The sequence below is a fragment of the Lacerta agilis genome, chromosome 7, assembly GCF_009819535.1.
Source record: "Lacerta agilis isolate rLacAgi1 chromosome 7, rLacAgi1.pri, whole genome shotgun sequence".
NCBI classification, from domain to species: Eukaryota; Metazoa; Chordata; class Lepidosauria; order Squamata; family Lacertidae; genus Lacerta; species Lacerta agilis.
In genome coordinates, this window is record NC_046318.1 from 54,917,992 (window position 1) to 54,940,050 (window position 22,059).

The 22,059-nt window shown below is 38.4% G+C and overlaps 1 protein-coding gene across 20 annotated transcripts in view; it reads right to left on the minus strand.

The window, feature by feature from the left end:
- EYA1 (EYA transcriptional coactivator and phosphatase 1) overlaps window positions 1-21,729 on the minus strand; it is an 85,402-nt gene extending 63,673 nt beyond the window's left edge. For 7 of the 20 annotated variants that reach the window (XM_033155400.1, XM_033155399.1, XM_033155396.1 and 4 more), the window contains exons 1-2: window positions 14,324-14,373; window positions 12,700-12,827 (exon numbers count right to left, since the gene is read on the minus strand). In XM_033155400.1, the coding sequence (XP_033011291.1) occupies window positions 12,700-12,823 (124 nt within the window). In that variant the 5' untranslated portion in view covers window positions 12,824-12,827; window positions 14,324-14,373. Of the gene's footprint in view, window positions 1-11,333; window positions 11,412-12,699; window positions 12,828-14,323; window positions 14,374-17,485; window positions 17,573-18,118; window positions 18,185-19,581; window positions 19,691-21,710 lie in introns of those variants that run through there. The other 13 variants (XM_033155392.1, XM_033155388.1, XM_033155387.1 and 10 more) reach the window with 8 other exon arrangements.
- Between the last annotated feature and the right edge of the window lie 330 nt (window positions 21,730-22,059).

The following is a 22,059-nucleotide window of genomic DNA, read 5'->3' on the forward strand; positions in this document are numbered from 1 at the left end:
GTTAACTCAGAATGTTAAACTATGTTGTGCATGCTCAGTTAGCATTCAACAGACCAGGTACCCCAACCCAGCTGTGCTTTGTGGGTTAATTTGTATAGGTTATTTTTAGCTAACCTCTCTCGTTCATTGCTGTGAAATTACATGACTGCATACTCTGCTACTTGGTAACTGCATCTGCAGAAGTTTTTCCCTTCTTCAGTTAGCCATTGACATCTGATAAATCTCACAGGTTGCTGTGAAACACATGGTCAGATTAACCCTTTGATGCACATCTTCTCTACCAATTCAACCAATTATCCTGATTGTTTAATGGAAATATTTTATGCTTGTTTGTTGTGCCCCATCCAGATTCAAAACGCTCTTTGCTCTCAAATGTGTTTGTTTACAGGAGGATCTCTCTGCCATGGATGGTGCTGTGGGGTTGAGTCATGCCAAGTTTAACCAAACTGTAGTTCTCAGGAGTTGATACAATATTGCACATGTACGCAGTGTCCTAGTGTTTATGCCCATCAGCATGAAAAAGGAGTTCTCCAGCCACCGTATGCTCTGAAGTTAAGCATTTAGGAACACTGAAGACAACAAGGTGCTTCAGTTTCAAAAGAATGACATGCAAGTTCTGCTACATACAATGACACTTCAAAGAAAACACATTGGACCACCCCAAATCATTTGCCCATGTATGTGCACAGAAAATAGTAGATTTAGCTGAAAGGCATGACATGGAACACATCAGCATTGATTGTTGCAATGCACCCATCTGAGCAAGCAGACTTGTTTTAAATGGAAAATAGCTTGCCAATTCTTTTTAGTGATCTAGCTGCAGTAAAAACCTTCAAAGCAGCTTAAGCTGTGCACATGCTTTCTCTCCATTCATGAATATGGCCCATGTGCATACATCCATAATTAGGTTTTCAGAAATAACATCTGAACTTGGTTCTTAGCAGATATTAGGACTAAATTAGATGACTAATGGCTATACACATCATTAGCACACCCCCTTAAGAAAAGAAAACAGCAGGTGTGTATATTATTTTCATCACAGCAGCTGTGCATGGGGAGATAAGGGTTAACCTTTTCTTCCTGCAGTGAAACCAATGAAAATTTCCCCTTGACAATGGGAACTTTCCTTACTAAGAGCAGCTTAGATAGGATTTTTTGGCCAAATTGCACTCCACCACACACTGTGGTCCCAATGAAAACTGGGCCCACATGTACCTATTAACTTAAACACACAAGCACGCACATAATTGCTAAAACAAAATCGAAAATTCTTTCCAGTAGCACCTTAGAGACCAACTGAGTTTGTTCCTGGTATGAGCTTTCGTGTGCATGCACACGAAAGCTCATACCAGGAACAAACTCAGTTGGTCTCTAAGGTGCTACTGGAAAGAATTTTCGATTTTGTTTTGACTATGGCAGACCAACACGGCTACCCACCTGTAACATAATTGCTAATGACACATCTAGTACCATGTCTCATTTGGCTTTCGGTTATCCAAAAAGCACTACCAATTAAAAGAGATTCTCATGGTTCATGTTGACAGAAACCTGATTATACTTCCTTTTGAAAGAAGGGTAGAGGCTAGTGAGTGGGGCTGGGTCAGTGGGGAAGAAATAACTGGAAATATGGGAATATATGAGGAGAAATACACACTTCCTTCTTCCTGATGTGTACCATTGCATCTGAGGAAAGTGAGCAGAAAAGGAGACCAAGCTATGATGCACCAGGCATGAGAAAGGGTTGCAAGTGTGTCACATTCTAGATATCTCTTCCTATCCACCTTCCAAGAGAAAAACAACAACCCAGGGCCCCTCCAGATGCCTTTTTATCACACATCATGATAAGTCACGCTCATGATGCTATTGGGGCAGTTACACCCAAGCCTGATTTCAGTACTAACTTCCTACTGGAATCCTTTAACTTTATGTACCACAAATGTTTTTCGTTATTTCTGTCCCAATTTTTTGTGCTATAGGCACTCTGAACAGCAATAATATGATAGCATTGTGAAAGCATCTCAAAAGAAACTAAAGTGGAATAAATTCACCACTATTATTCTGCCAAGAACACATTGAAGAATGCTGTACACCCACAGTAAAACACGAACACCCATGAGATAGCCATTTCAAATGATATTGAGACCAATACCTTCAGTTGACTTATACAGTATATAAGTTGCTGCTTTTTACAAAGTCAGGCCATTGACTTTGTACGGTCTACAATGACTGGCATAAACTCTCTGGGGGTTTTGACAAGAGTCTTTTTCAGCCCTATCTGGAGATGCCAGTCCTACCAGGGTTCTGCATATAAAGTCTGTGCTGTATCACATAATTGTACTTCCATCCCCCCAAACCTCTAAAAAATAAACCTTCCCCACCAGCTCAGTAGATAGGTCCCCTTGTAAGAATAGTTTCATTGTTTCTATTCTATCAATTTTTCTATTTTGTATATCTACAAAGTGTAAATAAACATGATGCAAATGTTGTCCAGAGACAGGAGGAAGAGAACATCTGAAAAAGCAACCTATTTGGAATAAATAATATTCCCCCCCCCCCATCATTTCAGAGAGCATTGTACAAAATTAGTTATAACATGTACTTGTGGAATGTGTATTGCAGTACAGTGGTACCTCGGGTTACAGACGCTTCAGGTTACAGACTCCGCTAACCCAGAAATAGTACCTCGGGTTAAGTACTTTGCTTCAGGATGAGAACAGAAATTGCATTGATGAGCTTAAAGCTAAAATAAAGTGATTGAACAGAAATTGCGTGGCAGCGGCGGGAGGCCCCATTAGCTAAAGTGGTACCTCAGGCTAAAAACAGTTTCAGGTTAAGAACAGACCTCCAGAATGAATTAAGTTCTTAACCCGAGGTACCACTGTATTGTTGTATTGCCCTTAATAGCCTATACTTTTTTTTTGCTGTTCAATGATAAATTAAATTATATGCAATTTCTTTTCACCAGACAATCACCATGACTGATAGTTGAAGAGAGGGAGACAATGAATTTGTGGGATCAGAGGATGGTAGGGAGAAAGAATCCATGAGAGAGAGAGGAGAGAGTTTCAGGGAGGGAGGCTGGCTTATTTCTGAAATCAGATTAGATCAGAGATAAGCTATTTCCTGGTTTTTCACCTATTTTTGAGCCAATCTGACATGATCTGATGGTGGTGTAAGAAGTCATTCATCTCTATTCAGATACAGCCTTTCCCCAAGTAAATGCTGTAAGTCGCTTGCAGACATCCAGGTAACAAGCAACAAACAACGAAAACAAGAACAAGTGTTCTTGCTCAGTATCCTTGTATTTTACTGCAAATGGAAATCTACTTATTACACCATGTGCAAAAGGCAAATGGGTGTCATGACTAGCAGTTTTAGATGTTCCTAGTAAGATGGGAGAAATGGGAGTGCCTGATGACCTCAGCTGTCTCCTGAGAAATCGCTATGTGGGACAAGAAGCTACAGTTAGAACTGGATATGGAACAACTACCGGTAATTGGTTCAAAACTGGGAAAGGAGTACGACAAAGCTTTATATTGTCTCCCTGCTTATTTAACTTATATGCAGAATTCATCATGCGAAAGGCTGGACTGGATGAATCCCAAACCGGAATTAAGATTGCCAGAAGAAATATCAACAAGCTCAGATATGCAGATGACACGACTTTGATGGCAGACAGTGAGGAGGAATTAAAGAACCTCTTAATGAGGGTGAAAGAGGAGAGCACAAAATATGGTGTGAAACTCAGCATCAAAAAAAACTAAGATCATGGCCACTGGTCCCATCGCCTCCTGGCAAATAGAAGGGGAAGAAATGGAGGCAGTGAGAGATTTTACTTTCTTGGGCTCCATGATCACTGTAGATGGTGACAGCAGTCACGAAATTAAAAGACTCCTGCTTCTTGGGAGAAAAGCAATGACAAACGTAGATGCATCTTAAGAAGCAGAGACATCACCTTGCCGACAAAGGTCTGTATAGTCAAAGCTATGGTTTTCCCAGTGGTGATGTATGGAAGTGAGAGCTGGACCATAAAGAAGGCTGATTGCCAAAGAATTGATGCTTTTGAATTATGGTGCTGGAGGAGACTCATGGACTGCAAGAAGATCAAACCTATCCATTCTGAAGGAAATCAGCCCTGAGTGCTCACTGGAAGGACATATCCTGAAGCTTAGGCTCCAGTACTTTGGCCACCTCATGAGAAGAGAAGACTCCCAGGAAAAGACCCTGATGTTGGGAAAGATGTAGGGCACAAGGAGAAGGGGACGGCGGAGGAAGAGATGGTTGGACAGTGTTCTCGAAGCTACCAACATGAGTTTGACCAAACTGTGCGAGGCAGTGGAGGATAGGAATGCCTGACGTGCTCTGGTCCATGGGGTCACGAAGAGTTGGACACGACTAAATGACTAAACAACAACAACAACAACAGTAAGATAAAACACACAGTAACCCATAGGCTGCAAGTAGCTCTTGGTTGTTCTCTGTACAGCCTGCCAAGTTCCCGGGGAGCCCCATTAACTTCCTCCAGCTCATCTGGCATCAACTCAATGGCAAAGAAAAACAATCACTTTCCATACTGCTAATAAGCATTAGGATGGTGATTTAAGCTGCTTGATTGTAATCTCAAAGCATTTTACAAAACAAAACATTTAAAATATCAATAAAAAGACAGTTAAAAACAGGTATTAAAAATTCTAACACTGATTATAATCAATAATCAACTAAAAACAGATTAAAACATAAGTACCTTCTGCATGTCTAGATCAGCTTGCCTAAACAAAAAGGTTTTAAGAAGGCACCTGCCATATGTCTACAGGCGGGGAGTTCCTCTATACAGGCAGGGAACCATACTAAAAGATTGATTTCTTACAACTGAAGAACAAGCATTATATGGCACCTGTAACAGTGCTAGTCCCACAGACTGGAGTGGTTGAGTGGAAATATATAAAGGAAATCCCAGTGATCAAAAGATTATTGTCCCCATGCTGTAATAAAAAATTGCAGGATAGTGTACCTCCCTCCAGAAATCCCAGAACAGTTCATACCATTGTTTTCATTTTGCTTTTGCAGACAGTGATCTTGGCTGCATCAGGATCATTAGAAGACCTTAAAGCCTCCACTCCCCAGTGATCCCAGTGATCCAACTAAATATGTTTTGTTTCGTCAGCCATTCACTATAAGCTCTTGTTCAGAAAATACACGAGTAACTTACTGAACAACTTGATTTAAGTAAATTATTAAATAATTCATCTTGTTTATTTAAATACGTCATTCTATACCTGCTTACCCGGGAGTAATCCCTATTGGATTCAATAGGACTTACTTCTGAGTGGCATGTATAGGATTTCATAGTAAGGCCTTTTGTTTTAAATCAGGGCAACTTGAAGGCTAGTGAGTACTGATGAGATGCTCCTAATGCTAGCTCTCAGTTGGAAATAGTTTAAGATAAAGCAAGACCCCTGCCTTCACTATACATAACAGCTCCACATGTATTGCTGGTGAAAATGCTTATGTGTCTGGTGGAAGCTGCATGTATCATCCATTAGTATGACATGACAAGGTTACTCAAAATAAATGAGTTAAAGATTCTAAATGCATATCAACCCAAACACTTATTATGTAGTACTATGTCTAACCACAACGGGACCACTCAGCATGAAAGGCTTGTGGGTTACAAACATAGCCTGTGATGATCCCATTCTTTCTACAGCACAGACCACATTCATTCCAGTGTGCTTTATACAGGCACAAGTGTTTTTTTGCTGCTTCAGAATACATTGCTGCATTACTCCCTTATTATTCTCATTACAGTAATGCTGAAGTAACAGTGGCTGATGCAGCAGTAAATTGGCTGAATGTGCAACCACGCAAATCTGAGGAGACCCACAGACCATCAAAGTACTACAATATCTGACAGCACAAATGCATTTTAGTCCTATGCACAATGAACAGTTTATGCAGATAGATCTTTGCATTCATTGAGATTACTACTAAAAGAAATACTTTTGCAGATCTAAATCTCATATTTATTGTCTTTATTCAATTTTCCAAAGAGATTTACTATTGATGATATTCACTGAAAATAAACTTCAGGAACAGCTATGTTAGTTGTCTGTATCAAAAACAGCAAGAAATTTTGTGGTACCATTAAGCCTAATGAATTCAGATATGATGAAAAGGGTTCTGACCCACAAACATTTAGCCACAATAAAAATTTTGGGCTGGTATCCAACATTAGTCAGACTCGGTGGGACAGTTATTGATTTACTTATTCTCCTCTGAGTATGACTAACACTGGATACCACCCAGTCTTTTGCTGTTGTTTTACTAAAAATAAATACATTAATTGTTAATTTTGTTTGACTTATTGAAGCTTAAGCAAAAATATATTGAAAAATTGCAGGTTTTTGTCACCCATCACAATTAAGCACTTCCCTTGTGCATGACCTGTTGCATTCTCCCTGTTGCATGCAGTGACAGTACGTCAGAGCAGGCTCAGCCTCCGAACAGCACTAAGTATCCCTAAATTTCATCTGAAGTTTCTTCCTGTCCACGAATCCTCCATAATTTTCCATTCCTTGTTACAGGTGGGTAGCCGTGTTGGTCTGCCATAGTCAAAACAAAATCGAAAATTCTTTCTAGTAGCACCTTAGAGACCAACTGAGTTTGTTCCTGGTATGAGCTTTTGTGTGCATGCACACTTCTTCAGATGCATGCATGCATCTGAAGAAGTGTGCATGCACACGAAAGCTCATACCAGGAACAAACTCAGTTGGTCTCTAAGGTGCTACTAGAAAGAATTTTCGATTTTGTTTCCATTCCTTCTTATACTGTAAGGTTTGATAATGGATAACTTCGCAATAGCATGTATTAAAATAATAAGAATAATAATGAGCCAGAATATGTGTGTGTGTGATATTCAGTGAACATATTATTTTTCTTGGACATTCATAGCACTCTTAATTTATTTACTAGACTTTTAATTTACCTCATTCAAATGTCCCATGTTAGATAACACTTTAAAAGTCCACATAAAACCATTGCAATAAGCATCTATTAAGTATGTGGGTGGAATGCAACATAGCAATGAAGAAATTGTTCTGTCATTTCTGCTTGCTTGATGGAATGACCTCCCCTCAGTCTCCTGTAACTTGGTCGAGGTGGGGGAAGTCTTCTGACCTCTCAGAATGGGTTTGGGGGGGGGGGGTGAGAGTCATAGGGGGGAAGAACAGAAAGCCCCTTTACACCAGCAGGGGTCCTCGAGCTGGCTTCTACTAGTGGAACAGGGTAGGTGAATCCAGCCTTATATTTTATTATTATTCTTTTTTCAATATTTATAGGTTATCTTTAAGGACAAAGCCCATTCAGATGTGAGAATGGACCAAGTTATAAGATATGAGAATGGACCAAGTTATAGGGAAGGATAGGACTTTTAGTAGGCGCTGCCTTTCTTTCTAGGACCTGGCAAGGATCCTTATTGATCTACACTGGATTTGTGAGGTGACAGCACCTTCCTCACCATCCCATTGTGATTTGAAAATGAGGGTTCTGATATTTGAACATACAGCATCTCCTGTTAAATTGCTGCACATGTTGCTAGGAGTGGAACAAGAGATACAAAATCTTGTTCTAGCCTTTCCATAATGACAGTGCTGTGATTGCATGCAAAGGTGTCTGTATGCTCCTCTGCGTAAAATATTATTTATGTAGAGTGCGGACTCCAAAAGAAGAGTAAGTTTTGAAGTCAGAGCCCAAGTTGAAAATGCTTGAGTAACTTTGCCATAAAGGTTTGTATGCTCATTGTTTATATCTGCACACACTCTAAGAATGCAGAAATCAATTCCACAAATTAAGAATCTAAGGGTTCTTAAACTATTTGTCTAACCAATTTTCAAGGGGTGTGGTATCATGAACTTTGGTATCAATCAACAGTGGCAACACATATAACTTTTCCTTGATCCATTCTGAGAGAAAAAATGTATTTCTTCCTAACATGTCTTAGGTTTTAAAGGAGGTAACAATTCTGATCCCCCCATTTATATCTCTGTATCTTTTCCAGATACTATATAGCAACAGGTATTCTTTTTATGAATTAGTGTATAAAATGTCTTGACAGTGTAAAAATACAATAAAATAGATGCACCTTCACAAGTAATGCTTTCAAAGAGCAATATATTACTATATGATTTAATTGTGGACAGTTTGTGCAAACACTGCACTGGATTGCTCTTTCAATTAGAAAAAGGGGGTAAGAAAGATGTTGTATCATACACATGTTTAATAAGCTGTTTTATTGTTTTTAAAACAATATTACAAAAAGCCTAATTCCTGCAATAAAAACAAATGCTATCCTTCCTCTTTTCTTAAGATGCACAGTAGAATCTAACACCTTGCACCTTCAGTCCAATAAATGAAACATAAAACTTGAGATATGTCTTGCCTATAAAATGACTCATTCAGAAAATGCAAACCATATTCCTTTCAGATCTAAAGAACAACTTTCCCACATGTATTGCCAGAATTTGTTGCAAAAATGGCTTTTAGGTCAGCTGTCCCAACGTGGGATATGAAAAGATATAAATAAATCAAATACCTCTTCCAAGCACACATTGCATCGGAGGCCACCCCAAAAAGTCCCCGACTTCCACAAAAAGTGTTTTGGGCATCATAAACTAATTCAATAGGCAGGTAAACTCAGAAGCTGCAACTTAGAATGCATAGAAACTGTCCCCATGGCTCTTGGATTTCACCCACTGCATTTATTGCCAGGGTGTTAGTATTCTACCACCTAAAATACATTAATTCTTATAAAGCACCCACCTACACACAGCCATTCCCCAAAAGATCTGCTGGCATCAGAATAATATATTGTGTGTGTTAGGTTCTAAAGTTCAATGGGTTATCAAGTCCAAACTGCGTGCCCTACCAGCAGGATCCCTTTCACAAAATGGATTCATCTTGCGAGCTGTACCTATTGCTCAACGGGATATTGGGCTAAGGAGTACAGTGTACCTTTCCTGTAAAAGGTATCTATTTCCAATACAACATTGCACAATATTTCTCACAATAACACTACATAAGCAGGTATACAATAAAAGAAGTAATTGCAATGAAGCAGTACACATGTAAATCTAAATCACATACTTAACACATTCCATAACAGCAAATACAACAGCCACATAAAGTTATCCATTTTCTATTAAAACAAGCCAAACAGAACTTTTAATATCAGCTAGTCTACCACAGTATTAAAACCAACTGACAACTTTAGCACAGTATATATATGCAGATATAGAGATATATATTCTGTAGCAGAGATAGCAGACCAGGTGCACTGCAGACATTCTGGACTACAACACCCATCATTCAGTAAGGTTGTTCTTCCCAATTAGGTTTCATAGAATTATAGAATCGTAGAGTTAGAAGGGACCACGAAGATCGTCTAGTGCAACCCCCTGCAATGAAGGAATCTCAACTAAAGCATCCATAACAGATGGCCATCCAACCTCTGCTTAAACATCACATTTGCTTAAGTCACATTTGAAGTTTCAAGTCACACTTGCACATTGCTGTGCAGTCCAGAGAGGAGGCAGGGATATTTTCAACCAATGTGCATTACGTGTTTTGTTTCCATGCATCTGCACCCTCCTAACTCCTATTCATGAAACTCTCATCTATGCATATGCAACTCCTCTCTCAAATGTACATACCTATAATGAATGTAGCATACATTTTTTTATCAGATAGAAGCTGTTAAGGGCTGATGGGCATTGTAGTCCAACATGTATTGAGTGTACTATGTTTGCTAGCCGTGGTCTAGAAAGCAATTGAGGAAATGGTTCTCCTTTCTTATTCTGAGAATCATGGCTACTTATCCACAAAAGTTATTTCTTGAGAAGCACCTATGCATTTCCATCAACTACCAATTATTATTTTTCCCTGTATCAGGTATAAGCTACTCTTTTCCAACTTGGCTCAGACCTAGGGTTGAGAGAGATGAAAACTAAAATTTCGTATACAGTATTCCTAACATGAATTTATGGCCCATTAGATGTGACATACAACTATTTCTATAACTTATTTATTGCAAGAATGGCTAAGTCTCTGTTAAACAACTAAATGAATAAACTTCAGTCACAACTATACTTAATGCTGAAGTAAATACTTTCACATCCTGATGCCCTTCTGCAGAAATATGTTAAGGATCATGTTAAGGAACTAACATTTTCCACATACTGCCACAAGGAGTTTCTATAATTCAGTTCATTCTTGAACTAATGCTGCAGGAATCAGCACTAAACTTTGATTATACCAGAGCACTGGCACCCACCTACATCTCAATTTCTTGCCGTAAAAGGTTAACCACTAAGTGTGAAGTGAAAAATATTAGCTACTAACAGATAGATATCTATCAACCACATCCTCCTGCAGCACATTTGAAAGGAATTAAAGAATATGGGGTTTGGACAGAGCTGTTTCATTTAGTACATTAAAAAAAAAGAAAACTTAGTGAAAGCAGCTTGACCTGTCTATAATGACATAAAACTTAACTTTACTTCAGAATTAATTTAAAACACATACTGTAACAGGATTAAGATTGCCATAGGAGTGACATCAGAGTTCATATTAGAATCTGATCCATTCTATCATCAGACATTGACCACCTGACTATTCAGTGACATATTTCCATCTCACATGCAACCAACAAGCAGATTACACATTATGCACACTGCAATTTCAAGGGAAGCACGTGGAAACCAAACACTGACAGCATCTCCATCAATCCTATGATTTTTCAAAACACTTTAATTTAAAGTAAGATTTCCTTTTAATAGTCTTTAACTCTCTTGCCCGCCCACCCACCACCAAGTTACTATTACTATCCAACTTTCCATCCTAGACCATCATTATCCTCTACCCCCAACAGATAAACAAAAGGAAAACAAAGAGGGACAAGGGTAAGTAATACATCCCAACACACAAAAGATCAAATTCATTTTGAGGAGATAAAACAGCTCTTGGTATATTCCTTAGTTACTATATAAGTAATTGTGAAGCAAAGTCCTATCCCGCCTCACAGCAACCAATTTAAAAATCAGGTTTTGTGCTAACATTTTGCTTGAAAACTATATTTATACCCTAACCCTGTACATGCCTATTTGGAAGCTGTACTGTTCAAGGGAGTTTACCTATGGAAATCATATAAAGGGTTATGACTTTGCTTATTTATCAATGAGGGCAAACCACAGCATTTCCAATTTTGATTAGATACAATCAGTCAGAACCTTTTAATATTTTGCAAACCTTAAAACGCATGCTAATAACTGTGCATTCACCGTTACTACACAAACCTGCAGTGGTCTGTGTATTAGTATTTAACAACCAGTCTGCAGTGCTGAGCAGAGTCATGTCACCTAAAGGAAAATTGCAAAGAAAATGAAAAAGCTAGTACCTTTTCCACACATGTCCCAAAAGAATACGTACAAAAATGTACAGAAGTTTTCCATTTCTTTTTAAAATTGTTAACTAATTAATTAAAGGGCAGTGCTTCAGGCTGTGTTCCTGCAGTCTACAATTTCTAAAATATAACCTTGATTCAACATCCAGACTAATTTTTGTACTCCTTTTTATTTTTCCTCATTCCCTCATGCACCCATTATCCCCTGCTTTGGGGGATACCTTGCCTGATAAAGACTTCTAAGATAAATCACAATTTCATAACATATTGGTTGGTCCTATTAAAGGAGTTCTTATCCTCCTTACCAGTGCACCACTTTTCTCTTTACTTGAAGCCATTACATTAAAACTTAACTTCGATGTAAGTGTGTTTATCAACAGGAAACGTTTTCTGGATTTTGCAAGATAAAACAGTATGCGTACATTCCAATTTTAAAATCAGAAGTCAGTGGTGTATGCGCGCAAACAAAAAGATAAACAGCACAGTCCTCTGCATGTTTGGAATCAAGTATGTGTGTTTAAAGGTATTTATTCACAGGTAAGTATGCTATGACTACAGCCTCAATCAGATGTCTTTGTCCAAAAGGTAGTGGTCAGTCATTAATACTGATTAAGGTTGCAATCCTAAACATACAAACTACCCATTGAACAAAGTCAGACATGTGTGTGTGTGTGTGTGTGTGTGTATTTACAGGGAATGGAGGCTAAAAGTATAATCTGATAACCCAAATAGTCTTCAGTTAGAACTGAGACCAAAAAATGTTTTGGGTAAAGGGCATGGGAATAGTGGGTAAATGGATAACTCATTTGATAGATGTTTCTCATCACTGTCATTGCTATAGTCAAACTTCAGTAAGTGCCCATGAATAACCATTGGAATGTTATCTAGTTATACAGTATTTCATATCTAATAGAAAGGTAAGGCCTAGCAATCTGAGGTGGTAAACCAGTGTGTAAGGGCTCTACCATTTCAGTTTTCAGATGGGAGCTCCTCCATCCAAAATAATAGTAAAATCCACCAGACAGAAAGCTAGATGACAGGAAGCTGAAGGATACTTTCCCTGACATGCTGCTTTTTCTATGTGCAGAAGACTGTTGTTGTATGAAGAAATATTCTATTATGAAAGCCCCCACCTTAAGCCAGAAGTGGCATAGTCCAGACACACATTTACCATCTCAGTGAAAAAACAGAGGTCTAAAGTAAACCCATCATAATACAAAAAAACAACCCCACCAACAACTCACCTTCTGTGCCATTGGGTGTCATGGAATTATTATTTATGTGAGAATTATCAAGTTTTGGACCATTGGGAGATTCACTACTACCACTTAGTCGACTATGAGGGCTGGCTAGATCCTGCATTTCCATAGACCTAAAAATAAAAAATAATAATTAAAAAAGTGAGCAGAAAAGTTGACTACTGCTTTCAGATCTGACTGTGGAAGTACAACCCACGCCCTACCATTGATTTTACTATTTCATATACATTACTACTTCTTTCGTTTGCCTTACATTTTTGAGTTGTTTCATATACTCATTTCATAATGACTCTGTATAATACACAATCCTTAACAGATTTAAAATACATTTATACCTGCCCGTCTACACATTTTTATAAAGTGCAAAATTAGAGACAAAAAATTAAAATGCATTGAAAAGTACATCCCAAGTGCAATACAGTAACACTGTTCACTTGCATATAATTTACCACCCAATTACGATTTAATGGGCCTCCAAACCAAATAAAACACTTGAAGCAATAGTTGAACCTACGCTCAACTGACAAGGAATGAGATATTCCTGATGTATGTGTTTACTCTGGCAAACTACTTAATTGTTCTTCTGTTTCCGTTGAAACAAATGCAGCATTAAAACATTATTATGTCTGCTCTCTTGTTTGCTTTGTGGATTACATAAAGCGTGCCCAATTGAAAATGGATAAGGCCAATATACAGTGAATCCATACAGGCATTAGTATGCCTTAGCACTTTGCAGTACTTGAACTGTCACTTAAAGTGAAACAAGAACAGAATCAGTGCAAATTGTCAATATTTTATAGAATATATTGCCTCTCTTGTATCTTAACTGTGCTTATGATTCCTGATCGCAATAGCTTTTATAATACTCAATTTCCATTAGATTTATACTGAATAGAAGACCTGCATAATATAGTTAAGGGGCAATGTTCAAATCATGTACTCTAGAATAAGGGCCCTTCCGCACAAAGAAAGTTTTAGAACAATTGATTCATTTCTATGTAATGAAGTATCAGTTTGTATTAAACCCAAAGTTTACAATATGCTAATGAATTTTGCTTCTGTAATATTTTTGGATTAAATATTATCAGGACAAGTTTGCACAGTATACTTGAAGTCCACCAAATCAGTTTAACTTTGGTTGCAAAGCTGTGCACCTACTTAAGAGTAAACCCCACTCAACTCAGTGGAATTTACTACCAAGAAAGCATGCACCGAATTCCATTGCACGTTTTTTAACAAATATGTATTTTACTTTCCACAGTTATATTGCTTTCACACTACAATTTTTCTCACTAATAATGCTTCATTTAAAAATTACTAGTTGGAATCCTTTTAAATGCTACACTGCTGGTCACTTTCATGACCAAATCCAAACAATTTTAAAATACACAGAAGTGTATGCATGAATTATAAAACATTTTAGTGCTGAGAAGAACCTTTATTAAAAAGTGCATATTTAAATTACTTCTCAAAGCAGTGAAAGAATATTCTCCAGATTAAAATTAACAACAATCAAATATCATTAATGTGTCTTTCACATGGAGTAAAATAACTTCATTCTAAGTTGTCCCCCCCCCCTACAGAAAGGCCACTTTGATCTTATCCTTACCTGCAAATGGATGAAACAGCAACATCTGAACTGGTTTGGGATTTTTGCACCTGCAAACCAGGGACACAAATAGAAGCCTCTGTTATTCTACGTTCATGTCAGGTCTTAATCTAACTAAACAAAGAAATCTTCCTGGGGATGGTAATGCTGTCTTTTAACCAAAAGAGTAGGAGGGGGTTACTGCTGCAGTGAAAGACATATTGTCTTTAAATTGAAGCCTCAACTGTTGTTTCCTCCAGCAGGTCTACCCCCCCCCCCCCCGGCCGCCCATGTCATGGGGAAGGCAGCCAAATGACGGGATAGTGATTCATCACTGGCCTATGACAGCTGCACACTGGATTTCCCCTCCCCCAATCAACATGCAAAGCAGTCTTGCTAAGGTAGTTTAGGAAGAGGTGCCTGGGTAAGGTAGCTATTAACAGAGAAAATATATCTAGCGAAGGGAAGAAACTCCCTGATGCTTTCCCCCAGCATCCTCTGAAGATCCTTCAGTTTTTGTTATCACTGGCTGAAACACATCTCCCTCCCACTCCTTTAACTCTTGACAGTCTCTTATCCTTATCATGTTAGTTTTCATCCCTCCCTCCTCCTTCCACTCCGTCATTTAAGTTTGCAAATCCAGTTTCCGGCCAACTTTGAAGACTGCAAACCAACGCTGAAGGATTTAAAGTCAAATGCAATGCTATGCTCTTATAATTTGACTGAAAGTTCCTGAATGTTTAGCTTAACTAGGCCAGAAATTCCCCTTCCTCTTATCTGCACCTCTCCCTAGAATGCAAGTTAAACTAAAAAAAAAGAAGAGCATACACTTCAGAATGAATGAATACAAGCAGTACGCAAAAATATATTTCTAAAATGAACTCCGTGATCATGAGTTTCTCTTGTGCATTCTCTGTGAATTTACACTCTTTGGACTGGGGTGGGCAAGGGATTCAATAATGCTTGAAATCTAGACTGCTGTTGCATGTTATTAGAAAACGTGTAAGGTTGTGTTTAAATGAATAGCCTTTGATACCACAGTTTCCACACACACACACACACACACACACCAGACAAAAAAGCCACTAACAACTGCCAGCAGGTGATAAAGCCCAGGTGAAGACTGGCTTGAAAGCACAAACAAAACTTCCCCAGCAAGGACATACATTGTCTAAATGTCTGAATTCAGAATTCCACCCAACCTGAACTGACATCTCTTACATGATCACAGAACAAAGACAAGCAAGATGAGGCATTTTAAGTGCCATAAAAGTCATCCAGGAAAATCTCGCTTGTGCGCCTCTAGTTTTTGTTATTTTTAATCACAGACAGAATTACTACTTTAGCAGGAGTACACCACTCATATAAGCAGCCAGACAACATATAATGTTACACACAATAGCAAAAAGCATGTACTAACACAGACAGGAAAACTGTAACTCACCCCCCACCAACGGTATTTAAAATGCTGCATAGTGTGCTTTTTAATAGACCATAGCAAACCAAATCAAACTGGAGTATGAAATGTGTATTTGCAACAGCTAAGACATTTTTTTAAAAGGAAAAGGAAAACGACCCAAGTGTAAGATGGAAACTTTTTACTCTTAACCCTAGACTTTAGGATATGTTCTCTTCTTGTACTTCTGTACACCTTGAATAAATTATAGGAGGGAACAGTGCATACTTAACAGCTATCTCTTATTAACAATATGGAGGGCCATTTAAATATAATAATTTTAATTGAACTAGTAATATGTATTAATGTTTTGTATATTATTTTGCTGATGTTATAGAATATAATTTGTCAATTACAGACAATGAACAAAATTGTTCTGAAAATAGATAATGAAATATCCCATTACCTCTGTCTTTAAATAACTACTAGTGTGCATATATCTCATGTGCTGCAGATATTAGCATATCTTTTTAAGATTCTATAAGCTGTGAGAGTTCATATCCATGACCTTCATTTTCATTCGTCATACTTCAGTTACAGTCCTTTTCCTATTAAGGATTATTTAAACCATGTGTTGTGTGTTATGGTATTTAAAAATGATTCTTTAATCAAAATAACTTTAAAACTACTAATCCTTACTTAGATTGGTCAAGTGAATCCACATAGTGGTACAGGAAAAATAAATCTACTCTCAAGAATGCAAATGCAGACAACAATTAGACACAGATGTTGGTGAAATTAGTTACAATTTACAAAATGCTACACTTTACATGCTTTCCGTTTTTTTTATGCAGGATGCAAAATTACAGTGCAGTGAGTAACTGCACTTAGGATGCCCAGTTTTTAGAAAGCAACATATGTATGAATAGCGTTTCACCGTTACTGCTACTTTAATATGTCTGCATCTACTGTCATCTAATACAGCCTTACCAACAAAGTATATGGTCTTCTATGGCTCATTAATTATTACACAAGTAGGAAGATTACAGCAATAATTAAAATCTACTCAAGAAAGAATACTTTAAAAATGGGAGGGAGAATTGCTACAGGGAAATCATACCAACAATATTTTAAATAAAACTTTCTGCTCCTTATGAATAATCACATGATTACTACTTAGGAAGTGGCTTTAAAAGTCTTAAAATGTTTGACTAACATTGCGTCTTAGTATTTCTATAATGAAAAAGAATGGATTGTGATAGCAAAGCTACTAGCATCTTAAATAACACCAAAATGACATTTAAGTATCTTAAAGCAGTAACGTCTAATTCTGATTAGTTAATGAGATCTTTTAATTTTGGGTTTTTTCTAATTAAATTTATAATTCTTCACAGATGTAGGTTTTGTTGATGTTCAATTTGTCGCTCTCATTTTGTTAAACCTCACATAGTACTCCACCAATCCACTGAATAGCCACATTAAATCTGTTAATACCATGCTCTTCAACCCCAGAAATTATTTCCAGAAGGCAAACTTGCTTTGAGAGATCATCAAACAAGACTTAAGGTACACATTTTATCACATTTTCTCTACCACAGAGCTCAAGATGCAGGAGAAAATTCATGACTTTTGCACTGTTTATTATACTTTGGTAAATTACAAATCAAAAGCATCTGACAGAAAATCATGTATGAAGCCAAAAAGTTAATAATGTTCTGTGAAAAGTAAACTGTAAATGGGAAGGGATTCTAAATCTCAGCACCATAGAACAAATAAAATGTAGGTACTTGTCTAAATTATTGGTTTTCCAGACTTTTTTTCACTTGCTAGAAGCAATTCTTATAAAATGACTATAATTTAGAACATTTCTTCCAGCTGAAAGAAAAAAATCAAAGTAAAAAATGCTATGCTTATTCAAACAAATATAGTAACTTACTTTCAACCACAGTTGTGATCTAAACCAGAAACCGTAAAGACAATGGGAACTTTCTAATCATATTTTTTTATATCTGAACCTGCATTTTTTTCCTGTAAAGTTAACATCTTCAACATAAAACATTGCCAAAAATGGAAATAAGAAAATGAAGAAAACCACACTTCTTAACTTCAGTATTTTACAAAACCCTGTCAATCTTCAATAAGGGCTACCTCCAAATGCTAAAGTACTTAAATGCACTTTTTTAAACCACATGTTTTAAAAACGCAACCATGTGATTAAAACTAGATTAAATTAGTGCATCAATCCCCCAAACAGAATATTATAATGATAATCTCCCTAATACATCTGAATTTTTGACATATCACTGAAATAAAAAAAAACAGAAGACATATGTCACTGTGACAATGCTTCAGAAACAACAAAAATGTAACTTCGAAGTTGCAATCTTAAAGTCCCTTATTTTGTACACAATGGTACTTACTTCCAAGTAAACATGTCCAGCATTGCAGTGTATGTTGCACTTTGTGTAACAACTTTTTAGTTAATATTAAACATTCAACAAAACCCCACTAACTTGTTCCCTCTCATTTGGATCTGTGTTAACCCCTGCTGCGACCACCACAACTGAAACAATGGCTTGTTTTTTTAAATCTGTCACTGTGCTGGGTTTTCAGCCTCCTAAAGCTAAAGATAGGTCATTAAGCAACAAAGCTGAACCTCAGGTAATGCCAAAATTCCATTAATATGTATTTTATACACACGCAGCGTCATGCATTTGTGAAATCCATAATTCTCTTGAGGCTAGTAGAAAGAAACCTCCACGAAACCTTAAAATGCAGATTCCAGAAAGTATGCATGAAGGGGAGGAGGAAGAGAGACAAAAAAACAAAACAAAACAATAACACACACACACACCCTATTCTGATGATCTAAAAAAATATATCCCTAAAGCTGACCATCTGGACTTTCCTTTCATTAAAAGATAAACTTACATTTATTATCGGCTTTAAAAGTGACTTCTGCACTCCCCCTCCCCATTAAAGTGCACCTAAAATTTGGGCTCGAGGGTAATTTTATATAATTTGATGGCTGGTTGTTGTTTTGGGTTTTTTTTAAAGAATATTTTGACGTTCATAAAACAGCTTCAAGAAAAACATTCTTATAAATTTCGTGAGTAAGGGGATTCATAAACATGATGTAAAGTATGCTTGGGCTTTAAAGAGGTCGTTTCCTATTTCGAAGTGTTGAGTTTCCAGCAGTACCTAACGTCATATATAATATTGTCAGGTAGCTGTTTATTTTGCCATTTTGATAAAGCCCTCCTTTAAGGTTCAGCAGAGCTTTGCCAGCATTTAAACATATTAAGCAGGATTTCCTGCTTCGGCAAGAGCTGTCAGTCTCTGCCGTATGTCCCCCTTTCTCTGTTCTTCTGAATTCTTGTGCCTTTTAGCCAGGTCTATAAAAACTCATGGAATATATATACAGTATATATGATCACTCAGCATTGTGTTGTTCATTTTCAGTGACCCTCGAACACTTTAGAAAACCAAACACAAGGCACAAAACGCAAGTTGAACACAAATAAAGAGCTGAGAGCCATGTAGCATCTGATTTGTGGGAAGGCTACGGAGCGAGTCGGGAAGCACAATTAACTGCAAAAAGTGACGTATATTAGATATTAATTGGAGGTGGGAGTTGGGGAGAGAGAGAGAGAGAGAGAGAGAGAAACAAACAAACAAACAAACGTGCAGGAGATCCAGGCGTGGAAGATTACTGAGATTCTTGGAAAAGTACAAACTTGTTTTGCAAACAGGCCATGGATGAAGGTGCTTTTCGTCTTAAAGCAAAAACAAAACAAAATAGTGTTATCTCTCCCTGTTTTGCAAGATGGGGCAGCTGTTGTCAAATCCATGCAGTTTTTGAAACAGCCGGGTTCGTACTTACAGTGAACGGCTTTGCTGCATCCACCAAGTATTATGGGCTGCCTTCACGCTTGCGCTTAACTTAAAGCCCAACCACCGCTGCTCACATAGTTTTGTTTTGGGTTTGTTTGTTTTTTACTCCTGGGTGAAAAGCTCTCTATAGCCTGCCCTGGTTTGGCTTTAAAAAAAAAAAAAGTTTTTACTCTTTATTTTATTTTTTAAGTCCCCCTCGAACAGCAGACCCGAAGCGCAGCTCAGTCTGGAGGGCAAATCCGAGTTGAGAGCAGAGGGTGGCTGAGGAGCGAGCGAGAGACTGACTGACTTCTGTTGTTGCTGCTGCCGCCGCCGCCGCCGCCGCAGGCTGTGCCTGCCAAGCGAGTGTGTGTGTGTGTGTGTGTGTGTGAGAGAGAGAGAGAGAGAGAGAGAGAGAGAGAGAGAGAGAGAGGTGGGGTGGCTGTGGAGAGCGGAGCTGAGGGAGGGCGCTGTGTCTTAGGCGAAGAAATTGAAAACAGCCACCGAGGGCTTTCCCAGGAAGGCTTAAAGTCGGAAGTGGCACCGAGGGGCCCGTCTCCGGCAGCGGCGGCGGCAGCACCCAGCTCCGAGGAGGACGCCGCTCCGAAATTCCCGCTCAAACGCCGCTTCGGGAAGCCGCGGCGCGCTCTCTCTCTCCCGCTCGGCTCCTCGGCGAAGGCGGCCGGAGATATTATCTGTGGAGAGGCTGAGCAGACAAAGGAGCAGCAGCAGCAGCAGCAGCAGCCCAATCTTCATCTCTTCCCCATCTCCATATACGTGGTTTTATTTATTTTTGCCCAGTCTTGTAGGTCTGCCCCGATCTCGCCTCAAGGCTTCTCTTTCTCTCCCTTTGCTTCTCCTCCTCCTTCTCTCCCTTTTGTTTATTTGTAATGCAAACCACAGCTATTCTCTTGTCCTTGTTCTTAAAAAATAAATAAATGCTAACTAACACAATCGAACAGAGAGCCCTGGGCTGGCTTGCCTCAGAGGCAAACCTTTGCTGGCGAGCAGTTTTGGTATGCAAATGAAGGATCCCGCGGTATGTGAATAAACAGCTGTGGGGGAAGAATGCGGCCCGAGCGCGCCCTGTCAAGAAGCGCGCCGGATCTCTCTCTCTCTCTCTCTCTCTCTTGCTGCTTCTGAGGCACCACCACCACCAAACCATTTATAGCTTCGGAGAAGAGGCACGGGAAAGCCAGATCTGCACCTTCCGAGCAAGAGAGAGCATGATTAGCCTTCCTCAGCCGAGAGCCTTTGGGGGATATTGGGAGGGGGCGATTTAAGCCCCTCTGAACGGGGCAGTTTCTTTTAAGTGAGGTTTCTACGAGAAGCTATAAGCGGATAACAAAACGCGAGATCCAACCGGGAGAAGCTCCATAAGGAAGGGGACGATCGAGTCCACTGTTTACAAATAAATAAATAAATATCACGCAACATTCACGTCTGAACTTGACTGGGCGCGCGTAGCATATTTCGTTCTCTGCTGCGTAAGGAAGGGGGCAAAAATATCCACATAAAAAGTCAGTTCAGAAATATTTAACCTACACTAAACCCTGCCCTGTGCCAGCATCAAGCAATCTGACACGATAACCACAAACCTTTCAACAGTTCATAATGTGCAGATACAAATGATGGTGGGCAAAATGAATCATTTAAACACACTTCGACTTGGATTTCATTTTTAGAGCAATTGCACCTCATCCTTATTCATACTTGGTGGTGCACAGTGTCTTTTTACATTAATTGTGTTTTTATCTGTTCTTCGTGTCCATAAAAACTCGGGCTAGGAAAGAATCTAGTGGGAATATTTTTGGTAACTGATGTCTTTTTAAAAGAATGATATTTTAATACAATTACGGTTCTTCTAAAAATCGAACCACACATCACCAGAGATGCAGTGCCCCCACCCACAATAACAGTTATTCTGAGCTATTTAAACCAATCTCACCATAAGATAAACACTTATAAATTACCACAGCCTCCTCCACAATACAAATAATTTTCTTACAAGGAGATAAACACTGAATTGTACACATAGCTTACTTATACAACTTCAAATGCCCTGACTAAAACTGGTTTCGGACTCACATTCATAATTTTGTCTCAGACTCTGTTATCATATATTGAGTATAGCCTTACCTTCCATTAACAAACTTTGTGATTGAAAACAACTCTCATAAATAGAAAAAACCTTCTGGCTGCCATGTCCAACTGATACACATTCTGAAGAAAATCTATCAATAAAACTTTCCACCAAGCAAAAAAGTTGTGTCTAACAGTCTTAAGCTGATACACCAAGGGTCTCTATTTGCTTAGCGCTGGCAAAAAAAAAAAAAAAGAATCATGGGATAGACACCTACCATATATGGAAGGTTAAGGTCAAAATCCACATATTTCTATTGGATCTGTTCATGGAGCCAGTATAAACAGAGATGCTTGCCTTCTTTATATTGCTTAAACGTCATGCTCAAAGTGTTCTTTATAATGG